Source organism: Arachis ipaensis, chromosome B7 (genome assembly GCF_059453495.1).
Source record: "Arachis ipaensis isolate K30076 ecotype BB chromosome B7, ASM5945349v1, whole genome shotgun sequence".
Lineage (NCBI taxonomy): Eukaryota > Viridiplantae > Streptophyta > Magnoliopsida > Fabales > Fabaceae > Arachis > Arachis ipaensis.
Window position 1 is genome coordinate 42,792,961 of NC_142442.1, and position 13,387 is coordinate 42,806,347.

Here is a 13,387-nt window from a genome sequence, read left to right on the forward strand (position 1 = left end):
GAAGAGAGATAGAACAAACAACCTTGTGAGTTGTTGAGCCATATTATGTGGTTGCATATTTTAACCACTATTTTGTTCTTGTGTGCTATGCTCCTTCTATAATTGTGATCTTAGATTTTCTTGATTCTTTATTTTCGGTGTTTGATGTTTTAAATGCATTTAGCATGATTGAGGCCATTTTTGAAGCTAAGCTTACTCACCCATATAGCTATACCCATTATATCTACCATTGTTAACCATCTTTGAGCCTTTTTAATCCCTTTTGTTCTAATTATAACCGCATCAAAACCCTAAGCGTAAAACCATGAATTACCTTGAATTGCATCTTTGATTAGCTTAGGTTGAGGAGTGCGTTTCATTTAAGTGTGGGGAATCTTTGGAAGCATTGGTAGAAGAAATGAAAAAAAAATTGTTATTTTGGGTATTCATTGAAAAATTTGGGAAATGGGTGAACATTCATGTATCAATTTGCTTTAACCATATGCATTTGTCATAGAAAAAAAAAAAGAAATAGAAACGAAAAAAAATAAAAAAATAATAGTAATAAGATGGGAACAAAGGTTGCTCCCAAGGAAAAGAAAAAAAAATGAATAAGAAATGCATATGTGGATTCGAATGAAAAGCATACATGAATGTGTATACAAAGTGAGGAATGGGAAGTTAGGTTGCATATTTTTGTGATTTGGATGATATAGGTTGAGTGAGATACTTGAGCTAATCAAAGGTCCAATTCATTAGTCTACTTAGCCATATTTATCCTACCTTCACCCTAACCCCATTTCAACCTTAGGAAGTCCTCATGATATTTGCATTCATGCATCATATGTTTATTGATTGTTAGATGAAAACAAATCCTTGAAAGCATGATTAGAGGAGACTTGAGTGATTAAACCCTAAACACCGAGCGTTGAGAGTGTATACACACCTAGTGAGGGTTCGATCACTCAATTCTATGTTTCCACACCTCTTATCATGTATTCTTGCAAGTTGCTTTATTTTGATGAGTTGAATCAATTCTTTAGATTTTGATTGCATTGAACTACTTATATGCTTAGCCCTATATGTTCATATACTTGCTTAGAAATTTGATTGTTTGTTTTCACAAAATCAATAGGAGACTATAGTATAGAGAGATACAGATAGTATTTAGTATACTTGCATGCATATAGATAGTTGCATCCAATAAGTTGTTACCCTTTGATCATTCTCCTTGTTTGTGTTTAGCATGAGGACATGCTATTGTTTAAGTGTGGGAGAATTGATGAGTCCATATTTGATGATAATTTTGGACTTGAATTGGATGGATTTCATCACATAAACTCACACTTAACCACCAAAATAGCATACTTTTGTGTTTTCTCCCTAATTTAGACCTAAATGTGAAAACATGCATTTTTGTGCTTAAATTGAGCAATTTAATTCCAATTTTATTTCATTCGATGCCATGATATGTTTTGTGAGTGATTTCAGGTCAATTAGTCAAGAATAGGTTGGTAGAAGTGGAAGGAAGCATGTAAAATGGGAGATTTCATGAAGAAAATAAAGGAGAAGCACTCAGTCAAGTGTGCCTACGCACAACTCCTGTTTGTACGCCCAAGTACAGAAATCAGCAAGTGTGCCTATGCACAACCCCTTGCGTACGCACAGGTGAAAAATCAGCAAGTGTGCATACGCATACATCTGTGCGTACGCACAAGTCCCTGCGCGTGACTTCATTAATGAAGCATGTGGCTCGTGAATTTGGGGCCCTCTTGGCCCAATTTTGGATGTGCTGAAGCTGAAATTAAGTGCTATATGAAGGGGACAACATCACATATCAAGGCATTAGTTTAGATTAGCTTAGGGAGCTCACTTATACATAAGAGAAAACATAATTAGGAGTAGGAGTAGGAGTAGTATAAAAAATGCTCTCTTAGAGTTTTCATTAGGGTTCATTGTAGCAGTTTATAGTTTTAAGTTTAATCTTGGATCTTGCTCATCTTTATTGTAAGTACTCTTAAATCTTCTCTTTAATTTCACTACTTTTGCTACATTTTGCTCATAGTTCAAGTTACTTGTCAATATATGCAATTTTGGTTTCTTGAAATTTTGGTTGATGAATTTAGTGTTTTATGGTTTATATTTTCTTGATTGCATGTTTATTGTTGATATTATGAATAGTTTGGTTATAGTTTTCACTTTCCTTTGCAATTTCCTATGTTTTGGTTTTATGCTCACCAAGTGTTTGTGAAAATACCACTTGGCAATTTTGAGTAGCTTTTCACACCTTGACTTGAAAAATGAGTTCATAGGATACTAGAGTCATAATGTCCGATATTTAGTGGTAATTCTTGGGTAGTTAGTTGGCTCTTGTTTCCATTGACGCTAGCTTTTTACCAAGTTAATTGGTAAGTTAGTTAGGACTTATGGATTAAGGTCAATTATGCTTGCTTGACTCACTCCTCGATGTTAGAGGTTGATGAAGCAAGATTGATTCATCATAGTTGCCATAGTTGTAGTTATGACGATGATAGGATTCCTTAATTCTCATTGCCAAGTCAAGGTTCTTTTATGCATTTATAGCATTTTCACTAAGTTTTGATCTTGTTCCCTTTTAATTGTATTAACTCCCTTTTTGATCATTTCTTAGTTCTTTTATTTCTTGGTTCTTTTAATCTTTTGTTCCTATACTTCAAAACCCCATTTTCCTCACAACCAAGAAAGTGACACCTTAATCACATTGTCCGAGGGAGAATGACTCGATGTTTAATTACTCTCGGTTATTTTTGTTTGAAAATCAAACTTTGATGGTTGGAGTTGATTGCTGGTTTGGTCTATACTTACAACGGAAGTTATTTTAAGTGGAAAAATTTAAACATGTGCAATTCTCAACTCATCATGGGTGCCCTGCTATTTTCAAAAGCAAAAAATTTGAAAAAGTATATCTATTTTTTGTTTTTATTTCTTTTTTGTTTGCAATGACTTTTTGGTTTCATCTTTTTTATTTTTAATGAGTTCAGTTATGTATTTGATACTTCTTAGTGAATAAGCTATATTATTTTATTTTATTTTTAGCATCAAGTATGTGAGATGTGTTTACAAGAAAGTAGTTAATATATTATTAAATATTTAAAAAAAGAAAAAGAATTTTTCAGCTTATTATGAGAAATTTATTAGGTTCCCTTTTGTTTTTCATGTAATGTTTCAGGCAATTACATGAAGTTCAGTATTAAAGTCATTGCAGACTTAATACTCAACGTGTCCAAAAAAATACTTGATAGAGGACAAACAGAATTCCTAAGATTGCATATGGATAATCTTTGCTTGCACCTTATGAGATTATATTATGATTAATTACCAATAAAGGTCTATTGCATATTATATGATTTAAAATCATCTACTCATTCAATTATATGTAACCTTAGTTGATTAAATTACTACTAAAACTTCAAAAGTAAATGCAATAATGAATGTCAATTTTTTGTGTTAGTTAAGTGCATCATTTAAACTTATGTTAAAAAGTGATAACTTATTAGCTAATATTCCTTTTTCTCTCTTTCTTTATATATATGCTTTGTGTTAGTCTCAATTGGTTCATTCTTTTTTCTAATATTTTCTCGATATTGGTCTTTCACAGTTTTAGTAGAATCGTTTAAAAGGCTAGCTATACATTAAGTGCTTATTATTTGGGAAAGGTCTTCTACTTTGTTTGAATTTGATAAATATTTGGTAATTATGTCCAGGAACATTATTCAAAAACTTCTTACCTATTGAATTTCCTATATAAATACATTAATGTTGTTAAAGGACAATACATAGAAGAAGAAATTGAATAATAGCGAGAATTAGGAACTATGCAGGACATGAAGTATATAAGAGGATATGTATTGCATCACTAACACATATAAAAAAGGAAGAAAGTGTTGCAAAATGATGAAATGAGAATGTTTTGCTTTGATGACTGTAATCATCTTATCTCTCTTTCAATTAAGTATTGTTTTATTTGAAAATAAAGAGTTTAAAAGGATGGAAATCCCATAGAAAAAGAATTCAATTAGTAGGTTCGACCATTTCATTCCGTATGTAAAATATTTGAAAAAGCTTCATAGAATCCTAAACAAATCTCCTACCTCAATTGTGTACACTTAAATTAACTCTGAATCCATAATTTTGAGAAAAGGACTGAATTTCCTTCCAACCCATGAGCAGGATCTTAATTAGATTAATACACACAAATATACATTATTAAAAATTATTCAAAAAGCATAGAAAAGGTGGTCGTGTGTGGCTAATTTATGAAAATAAATTAAGATAGTATTCAAATATTAGCCACAAACCAGGTTTGAAAATAAGTAAGTTTACGAGCCTCATCTTCTACTCAAAATGAATGGATTCTTTGCAAACTGCTGAACTAAGTAAATGAGTTTTAAGTATAGCTTGGAAAAACTCAAGGACAAATAGATAGAGTTGAAATGATGTAAGTCCAAAACCAATTGATGGAGGAGAATCTGAAAAGTCAGTCCAATATCTTTGCTACCTTTTTTCAAAGTCAGAACTTCAAGGAAGCAAGAGATTCAAATATAAAAGAACTTTACTGAAAGTAACATCATCGTACTTTTTTGCTTGTTTCCTTAGGTTGTTGTAACCATGAAAGTAAGAAATTTGTAAACTAGAATTAAAACTTAATTTGAACAAAGAGATTAATACTTACTGAAATTAATTGGAAGAAAAACCATGACACTTGGTTTACTTTTTTTCAGTATCTCTCATCATACTAACTTTGAACGTTGAAAATAAATAATATTACGATGTACTTTAAAAAAAAGAATTATACCTTTATTAGTCAATCTTAAATTTGAATAATGAAAATGAGTTTTTTAAAGAAAAATCAATTGGATGTTTGATTACTTAATAGTACACTTATCAATGTAATTTTCATATTTATTATTTGATTACTTAATAACATACTTATCATAAACCGAATTAGTTAGATTCGGATATATATATATAAAAGTTATACAATAAAAATCATTTGTATTAATTATTTAATAATTTTTGTGCATAACAGTAACATAGTATTACAAATTTTATTTAAATATACATACATAATAATCTTTTTATATATAAGTGGAATCCAATAATATGAAATAGTAGTAGACTTAAAAAAAGGTTATCTGCGCTATCAAAAGTAGAAAATGAAATAGTATTTTATCCTATACAATGATTTTTTATGCATAACAAATTAAAAATTTCTAAAAAAAAAATAACAATTATTAGTATCAATTAATATATATTAGCTAATTTTGACATTAGATTAATATTTGAACCGCACTATGGACAGGTTTTACAGTAGTAAAAATTTATAATTTGGTCCACTAAACATCGACATTTCTAGTTAATATAAATATTCCTTTCAAAAAAAGTAAGTGTAACTCATTTTTGTCCTCAACGTTTAGGGTAAATCTTATTTGTGTTCCTAACGTTTAAATCGTCCTATTTGTATTTCTAACGTTTGTAAAAGTGATTCAATATTATCCTGCCGTCAATTACACATCATGAGTGCTTTAGTTTGAGTTTTAAAAATCTCTTCTTGAAGTTAGAATACAAATGTCTGGGATAGAATCGATGATCTACTCCGAAAAATACCTCATCAAATGTTGAAACTAATTCCTACAACATTTACATAATTCACTTTTCTAGGGATATAATTGAATCTAAACATAAATAGTTGGTATAATATTAAAATCGAACACATCCAAGTAAGACCTAATTGAGAATGAATACATCCAAGTGAGAATAATTGAAAAAATATAATCTGATTTGTTAGTATAATTGATAGTAGGATAACATTGAATCACTTCTATAAACGTTAAGGATACGCAAATAGGACGATTTAAACATTAGGGACACAAATAGAACTTACTCCAAACGTTGGGGACAAAAACTATACTTTACTCTAGTAATAAATAAACTAAAGTTTACCAACTCAAAGGGAGTATTCTAATCGAAAGTACAACGCTAAGTTCCAAGACATTAAATTTTTATGACTATGGCGACTTATTATTGTGGCAGTCTAGGGAATATATCTTAAATATGTCATAGGTTTTAGTAAGAAAATAATCTACGGTTAAGGAATTTTTGTCCTAATAAATCCAAATATATAGACATTAATAAATATAAAATTAATATGAGCAGTATTTTCATTAAATCACATAATTAAGTATGACATAGATAATTTGGTATAAAGTAAAAATATACTTTGAGTAATGCTTAGCTTGTTGTGTTTAGAATTGTTTAATTGTATGGTTAAATATATGTTTACTTTTGCAAAAAGCACGAGTCATTTTTGTTTTATCTAATAAATTATGAATGTTTCTCCATAGAAATCATGTTTCACTACAAAAAAAAAATGTGTTTTAGCGACAAACTTTTAGTGGCAATAACATAATGACCACTAATTCTTTAATTTAAATTATGTTTTTGCGGTAATTATATATTTGCCATCATTACTATATGTTATAGTGGCCATTATTACTATTGCCAGAAAATTATTATTTTTTATTATTTATAATTTTAATTTTTTTAAATTATTACGGTGGCCATTATCATTATTGCCACTAAACTTTATTATTACTTTCTTTTTATTATCCCTAAATGAAATTGAAAACTGGAGAGAGAAAGAGAAACTGAAAAAGGAAGAGAAGTATGGACACTGGGTTAATTCGCGTGCTTTCCTCCATCGCCGATCACCACCGCCGTAACCGTTGCCATCGCCGACAGTCGCCGTCCATCATCCTACTCCTTGGACCTCATTTCCATCCGATCCACCTCAGATCCGCATCGCTTTCATCATTTGTTCATCTCAGATTTACGTCGCCAAGGTCTTCTAGCCACTGTTATTGTTCTTGTTACAACACCGCACCTCCGCCGCTGTCGGTAGGTCTTCTCCATTTATTTTTCGATTTAGGTTTCAATATTTAGAAGCCTGTGATTCTCTCTCTATATTATTACTTTTGCTCTGTTTGCTTGAAGTGTTTAAGCTAAAATTGAAGTGTTTAAGTGTTTGTTTTTGATTTTGAGATAACAGCCAAATATTATCTAATGGAAAGGCCTTTGGATGCTTCACGAGCGGTTCGATTCTTATAAATGGAAGGAATGAATGAATCCTCTCCTTCAAGAAAATTATTGGCTTTGTGACACAAGATGATGTAGTTCATGGAAACTTGACAGTGGAAGAGAATCTCTGGATTAGTGCACAATGCAGGTACATTATATTGCTGCACATTCTAACTGAACTATGTTGTTACTCTTGAGTGCTAGAAATGTACTTATTCAAGTGAATTTTTTTGTTAATGTTAAAGGTTATCAGCTGACTTGTCAAAACAAGAAAAAGTTCTAGTTCTTGAAAGAGTTATTGAATTCTTGGGGCTTCGATCTGTGAGGAATTCCTTGGTTGGAACGGTGGAAAATCAAGGGATCTCTGGCTGCCAAAGGAAGCGTGTAAATGTCGGATTAGAAATGGTTATGGAACCTTCACTTCTGATCTTGGATGAACCCACTTCTAGTTTGGACAGTGCATCATCTCAGCTTCTTTTAAGAGCTCTAGGATGCAAAGCGCTTGAGGGAGTGAACATTTGCATGTTGGTTCACCAACCCGGGTAACTTCTTATTAAATTATCCAAGTTGAAATCTGCATGAGAAAACATTTTGCAGATTAATCTTATGCTTCCCTCACAATGATTTGATGATTGATTTTGATACTTCAGCTATGCATTGTTCAAGATGTTTGATGGCCAAAATTTTTGCAGCCTAGAGTCTTTGAATTCGGAAGGCAAGGTTTGTATTTTCTATATCCTCTTCTGCGGCTTGTTCATATGAGTATGAATGAGAACACTTGCCACTGTTTCAAGAACTTGAAGGATTTGAAGCCATTTGGCGCAAGTTCAGCGGGTCAATCTCTGGAAAACTTTGGTTTCCTAGTTTCTCTTGCCAAAAGTAATTCTTTTACCCAATATTCTCTCTTGTAGAACATTTGAGTACTTCTTTAGTTAATCAAGTAATTGAGAAAAAAATAAAAAGCAATCTAATCTGTTTAATTTGACTGAAATAGTAATTTGTTTTATATTAAAAATTTGATCAGAAAGAGGCAAAAACTCATTTGCCAGAATTGGATGCAAGAGATGGAATTTCTATTGACATGGAAGACATTGGAACTTCTCAAGTTTGGAATATGCGCTATAGGTATTCTATAATTTCACTGATTAAAAGAAAAAATAATTGTGAACTTTGATCTTATTAATTTCTTTAAGTTTTCTTTGCATTTTGTCATGATCTTTATAAGACATTGGGACTAAAATTTTCTTTTGTTGGATTATTATTTCCTCTTGGAGCATCAGATACTGGCCAAACAATAAAAGCAGGATGTACCTGCTTGAGAACACTGGTGAATTTTCTAGCTTTGCCTTTGGCATATATAGTTTTAAATTAAGGATCTTATGTGAGAATGGTTTTTCAACTTTCGATTTCAATTTCAATTTTGCAGGAGATTTTGTGAAAGCCAATGGACTCCAAGAAGGAGATTTCGTGAAAGCCAATGCACATATATGTATATAATCTGTGCTTTACCTTTTAGTTGAACATTATATATATATATATATATATATATATTCCCGAGCCTAAAGAATTAGAGGATCTTTGGGATTTGTAGGGGAATGAAATAAGGGGGATGTATATTGTATATGAATATTATATATTATTGTATGTGACTAGTTCCAGAGAAAATACTAGTGCTGAATTATTATTGTTTGATAAGATTTCTGGATTAATTTTTGTTCCTTATTCAAAGTAATGCATTGGATTATGATAAGTAGTATTATATAACTTATGAACATTTCTATATATTCTTCCTCGATCAGTAGACGGTGCCTTCAGTAGTATTATATTCAAGACTTGGTGTGTTTATTCTTTTTTCCATTAACTTGCATCATTAGCTCAGGAAAACTACACAAGAATTTGACATTTTGAAGTGTTTCCATGCAGTGCTTCTTTCCACAATGTGTTGAGATATATATCGACTCCTTATTTTATCTTGAATTCAGCCTATGATGTATTTCAAGTAAGAATTCCGGACATATTTTGTAGACTATATTTGCATATATCTTGGTTAATGTCATTGGCAGAATGTAGGATGAATAAAACTTCTCATGTCAACAGTTCCATCATATATTGGTGCCACCTTCTGCTAATATGCATGGACATTGGAACAAGTGCAAATTGGACCCAGCAGCATGCACACCACTCCAAATCGCCATATTTCAAGGTTCCTCTTTCAATTGTCATATTAACCATTCAGTTTTTGAAATCACCCCGATGTGTTAGTATTTTCAATATTTTGTCAAAGAACTACAAACTTTGCTTCATACATGTTCAAAACCGGTTTTGCTGACTATAATAAGTGCATTTTGTTCAGATTTTAGGCTCGACATGCTTGCAACTTTGAGACCTTTCGCAATCTATTTGGGAAGAGGAGGAATGTTCATAAACTCATGTTTTGCTCACTGCCAAAGTGAATCACAAGATACGTGGTTTGAAGATGATTCCCCAAGAATAAACAAGGTATTAATTGCTATGAGACTTTGTTATACTGTGCATTGTTCAACACGATAATAGGCTAGTGGTAATCAATTGCACCAAACATGCGTTTAGTGTTATAGGACAAACAAGAGTTTAAAGCAAATAGGCTGAACAGTATTAGTGATCTTTACACTCACAACTAGTGAATTTTCTAAGTCAGTAACACTTAAAATTCTGTCTTTTGCAGACAATTGCAGAAGCAGTTGGTGATTGGTATTTTAGCAGAAAAAGAAGCAAGGAAATAGACTATCCATACCCATGTGACACAACTTGTCACAATCTTATACCATATCCTCGTGGTAATATCTGTTTCTTAAAAATTTTATACACTAGTTGCTTTGGATATCGCGAAGACTTGAGGTCCATTTATTTAATAAAAAATTTGGAATGTTGCAAGCCAATAGAAGATTAAATTCAAAAGTTTTCAACTCTTACACCAGCTTTTCTGCCTCTCATAGTAAAGTTATTCTCTAAGAAAGGGTTCAAGGACCATTTTTCAAGTACAGAAGATACACAAGTATACAGCTATCAAGCATGCAGCAGAAGCTTGACGATCTATGTGAGCAATTAAATAGCACTAAAGAGCTCTCAACGGCTACCTTCAACAAATTATCAAACAAGGATGGAGAATTGCAATTGAGTGAGGCGTTTGGCTCTGAGAAAATCAGGTTTGTTGATTGTAGTTGTTGGCATTGTGAACAACATCATGACCTTTTCAATGAATTGGTGACTATGAAGCTCTTCTGTTTACTCAACATTTTATGACACTGTTTTGATCATTCACTAATTCACTTTGTTAGCAAGTTTATAGTTTTAGATTCTTTAGTATATTCATGATTCATGATTTTCTTTCTTCATGTACTTTTAAATAATTAGATTAGTTACTAAAAACGAAAGTTAGTAGGCTACTTTTAAAGGTACAATTGTAGATCATTGTTAACACTTATATTGCTATATTGATGTAACATAGTTATAAGCTTGTAGTATTTTTTTTGTTGTTTAGATTTGTACTATACTTTATTATTTTTCAAGAGAAATTTGTATATTAATATTTTGAGTTTAATAAAATATCTTATTTTTTAATAATTAATTTCAGTATATTTATATTATGCATAATAATTATTGTTGGCAAAAATATATAATTGATTCTAGAAAAAAGATAGTTCATTACTTCTAAGAAAATGAGTATAATATAAATAAAAAAAGTTTTAAGATTTTAGCGGCTATAGTAATGGCCACTAAAAGTGAATAATATTACAATTTCAGAATTATCTTTAGTGGCCATATAAATTTGCCGGTAAAAATGGGTTTTGGCGGCAATAGTAATGGCCACTATATGTGAATAACATTGCAATCTTAGAATTACTTTTGGTGGCCATATAAATTGCCAAGAAAATGGCCGCTAAAAGTTATATACTTTTTGCGGCCATTAAAATAGTCTTTACCGACAAATGTTATAATTACCGCTAAAACCTTTTAGCGGCAAAGTATAAGACGGCTAATGTCTAATTGCCGGTAAATGTATTAGTGACTATTTTTATTGCCGCTAAAAGTAAAATAAATGGCCGCTAAAAATGATTTTTTTTGTAGTGTTTATTCAATATACAGTCTACATATCAGTAATTATTTTGCTAATAAGCATCTCTGTTTGAAAAAATTCGAGAAAATTAATTCATTTCCCATTTTCATTGCTTTTTTCTTTTGTTTTTGGAGGGAAAAAAGCTAAAAATATCAGGAGAAGAGAGTCTTCAATCTCTAAAAAAGATGAAAAATATCGAATTCATATTCTAAATCCGTAGAAATGTGAAGAGAAGAAAAAAGAAATGATGAAAAATGAATAACAATTTTAGAATTAGAATGTGATTATGTGAGAAATTCTAATGTGCTACACGTGTTATATAGTGGTTAAAAAGAATTGTTGTAGCACATAAACGTTTTGGTAAATTTATTGAATTAAGTGATTATTTTTATATAATAATAAATTTATATTATCGATACAATAAAAATATAGACAATGCATATTTAAATATTATAAGGAAGTCATAGTGGGAGCCGGGGAAAGCCGCCAACGCCGATGTGATTATGGGTTCAAAAATGAGAGGAGAAGGTGAAGATCAATGGCAGATCTATGGGGACTACAGTAGTTATGGTGCCTCCAATTTTTTTAAATATATATAAATATACATCGTTAGTGTTCATACCTTGGCCCAAAAATATAGCCAGGCCCAAAATGAATCAAAGTCCACCCGAGAGAGCTGGCCATATCTACACCTACGCGACCTCCCAGAGGTCGGGCGCAACGACAGCAGTTCATTCATACTTATCTAGATAAGTAATTAACTCCTAAGATATCTTTCATTCATCTAAAAAGGAGATCTCAACAACTTTCCTGAAAAAAAGGGACATTTATCCACCATCAAAGGTGGATCTACACTAAAAGGTGGTTATGTATTTTATTATAAATACATTGACATCCTCACTTATATTCAATACCCAATCTACTAAAAAATCTGCTAAAACCCTTGCTAACTTAAGCATTAGAGTCCCTTGTAGGTACCACTCCCACCTCCTCACGAGAAACTCGGACGGCAGTACCTCGGCGGTACAAGTAGAAGTCAGACACTGCCCTAGAAGGAGTCTGGACCTCATGTTCTAGCCCAAAAGTAACTCAGTTTCAGGTAACCTTTGAAACATTGGTGCCGTTGCCAGGAACATGGAAGTCTACACCCACCATAGCGAACAATCAGTTCGAAAATGGACACACAACATCCAAATCAGAACCATAATCTCATAACAATGACCGAGTGCTCATGATACCTGCACGACATTATAGAGCAAGTGGTCCTAATGTGGAGGGAACATTGGGAAACCCCTTACCTAGGAGAATTAATTCAGAAATACATCTCCTAGAGAACGAAGAACCCCTGCATCCACAAAAATCATGGGACTTGTACATGGGTACCATAGCGGATTAGAGCAACTTGAGCAAGGGATCGAGCGACAAAGGGAAGCTGAAAAAGACTTGCGAAAAGAGGTGCGACGACAAAGAGAGCTAGAAAAAAGCTCTCGAAACTAGAAGCTGACCTTTAAATCGGAGCTACCGTGCAGATCGGGAGAAAAGTCCTCTTAGAGGAGAAGATCAGTTCATAGAAGAGATCATGGGGGCTAGGGTTCTTAGGAACTTCAAAAGCCCCGACATGGACCTCTATAATGGAACAAATGACCCAAGACACCACTTTAGCAATTTTACGAGTCGAATGTATTTGGCTGATGTGTCTGATGCTATGCATTGCAAAACTTTTTCGACAACATTAACCGAAGCGGCGATGAAGTGGTTTGACAGCTTACCACCTAGGTTAGTAACTTGTTTCGACGACCTTGCAAGAAAGTTCCTCACCCACTTTTTAATTCAGAAAGATAAAGTCAAGCATGCTCTTAGCTTTCTAGGGGTTAAACAAGAAGTCGGAGGAACTCTCCGAGTTTATATGGAATGATTCAACAAAACTTGTTTGGAAATTCAAAATTTACCTATAGAAGTAGTGATAATGGGTTTGGTTAACAGCCTAAGAGAAAGGCCATTTTCTCAATCTATATCCAAGTAATGTCCAACCTCTCTGTACGAAGTACAAGAACGAGTGGGAAAGTACATCAATATGGAGGAGAATTTCCGACTTAGAGAGCCAATCCAAAGCAAAACCTTCCTTATCAAGTTTGGGATAAAGACAAAGAAGCAAAGAAAAAGGATGAATACAATTCAGACAAGCCTCGAAGATAC

At 32.3% G+C, this 13,387-nt stretch overlaps 1 protein-coding gene and 1 long non-coding RNA gene across 2 annotated transcripts; both read left to right on the forward strand.

Annotated features, from left to right (window-relative positions):
• Nucleotides 1-6,648: 6,648 nt before the first annotated feature.
• Nucleotides 6,649-7,882, forward strand: LOC148550968 (uncharacterized). The gene is made up of 4 exons (XR_015892053.1): nucleotides 6,649-6,915; nucleotides 7,067-7,243; nucleotides 7,341-7,637; nucleotides 7,746-7,882. It is a non-coding gene; the product is annotated as an uncharacterized LOC148550968 (long non-coding RNA).
• A 294-nt stretch (nucleotides 7,883-8,176) lies between these two features.
• On the forward strand, nucleotides 8,177-10,680 carry LOC110265116 (pectin acetylesterase 9). The gene is made up of 6 exons (XM_088494683.1): nucleotides 8,177-8,220; nucleotides 8,522-8,584; nucleotides 9,019-9,094; nucleotides 9,193-9,298; nucleotides 9,449-9,594; nucleotides 9,800-10,680. The coding sequence occupies exons 1-6, from the start codon at nucleotides 8,177-8,179 to the stop codon at nucleotides 10,022-10,024; spliced, it is 660 nt and encodes a 219-aa protein (XP_088350809.1). The 3' UTR covers nucleotides 10,025-10,680.
• The last annotated feature ends 2,707 nt before the right edge of the window (nucleotides 10,681-13,387 follow it).

Bases quoted from the DNA above. Each gene is read 5' to 3' on its own strand.
- LOC110265116 (XM_088494683.1), top strand. From the start codon at position 8,177: ATGGAAGACATTGGAACTTCTCAAGTTTGGAATATGCGCTATAG. The intron at 9,299-9,448 runs GTTCCTCTTTCA...CATTTTGTTCAG, and splicing joins CCAAATCGCCATATTTCAAG to ATTTTAGGCTCGACATGCTT. The intron at 9,595-9,799 runs GTATTAATTGCT...TGTCTTTTGCAG, and splicing joins ATTCCCCAAGAATAAACAAG to ACAATTGCAGAAGCAGTTGG.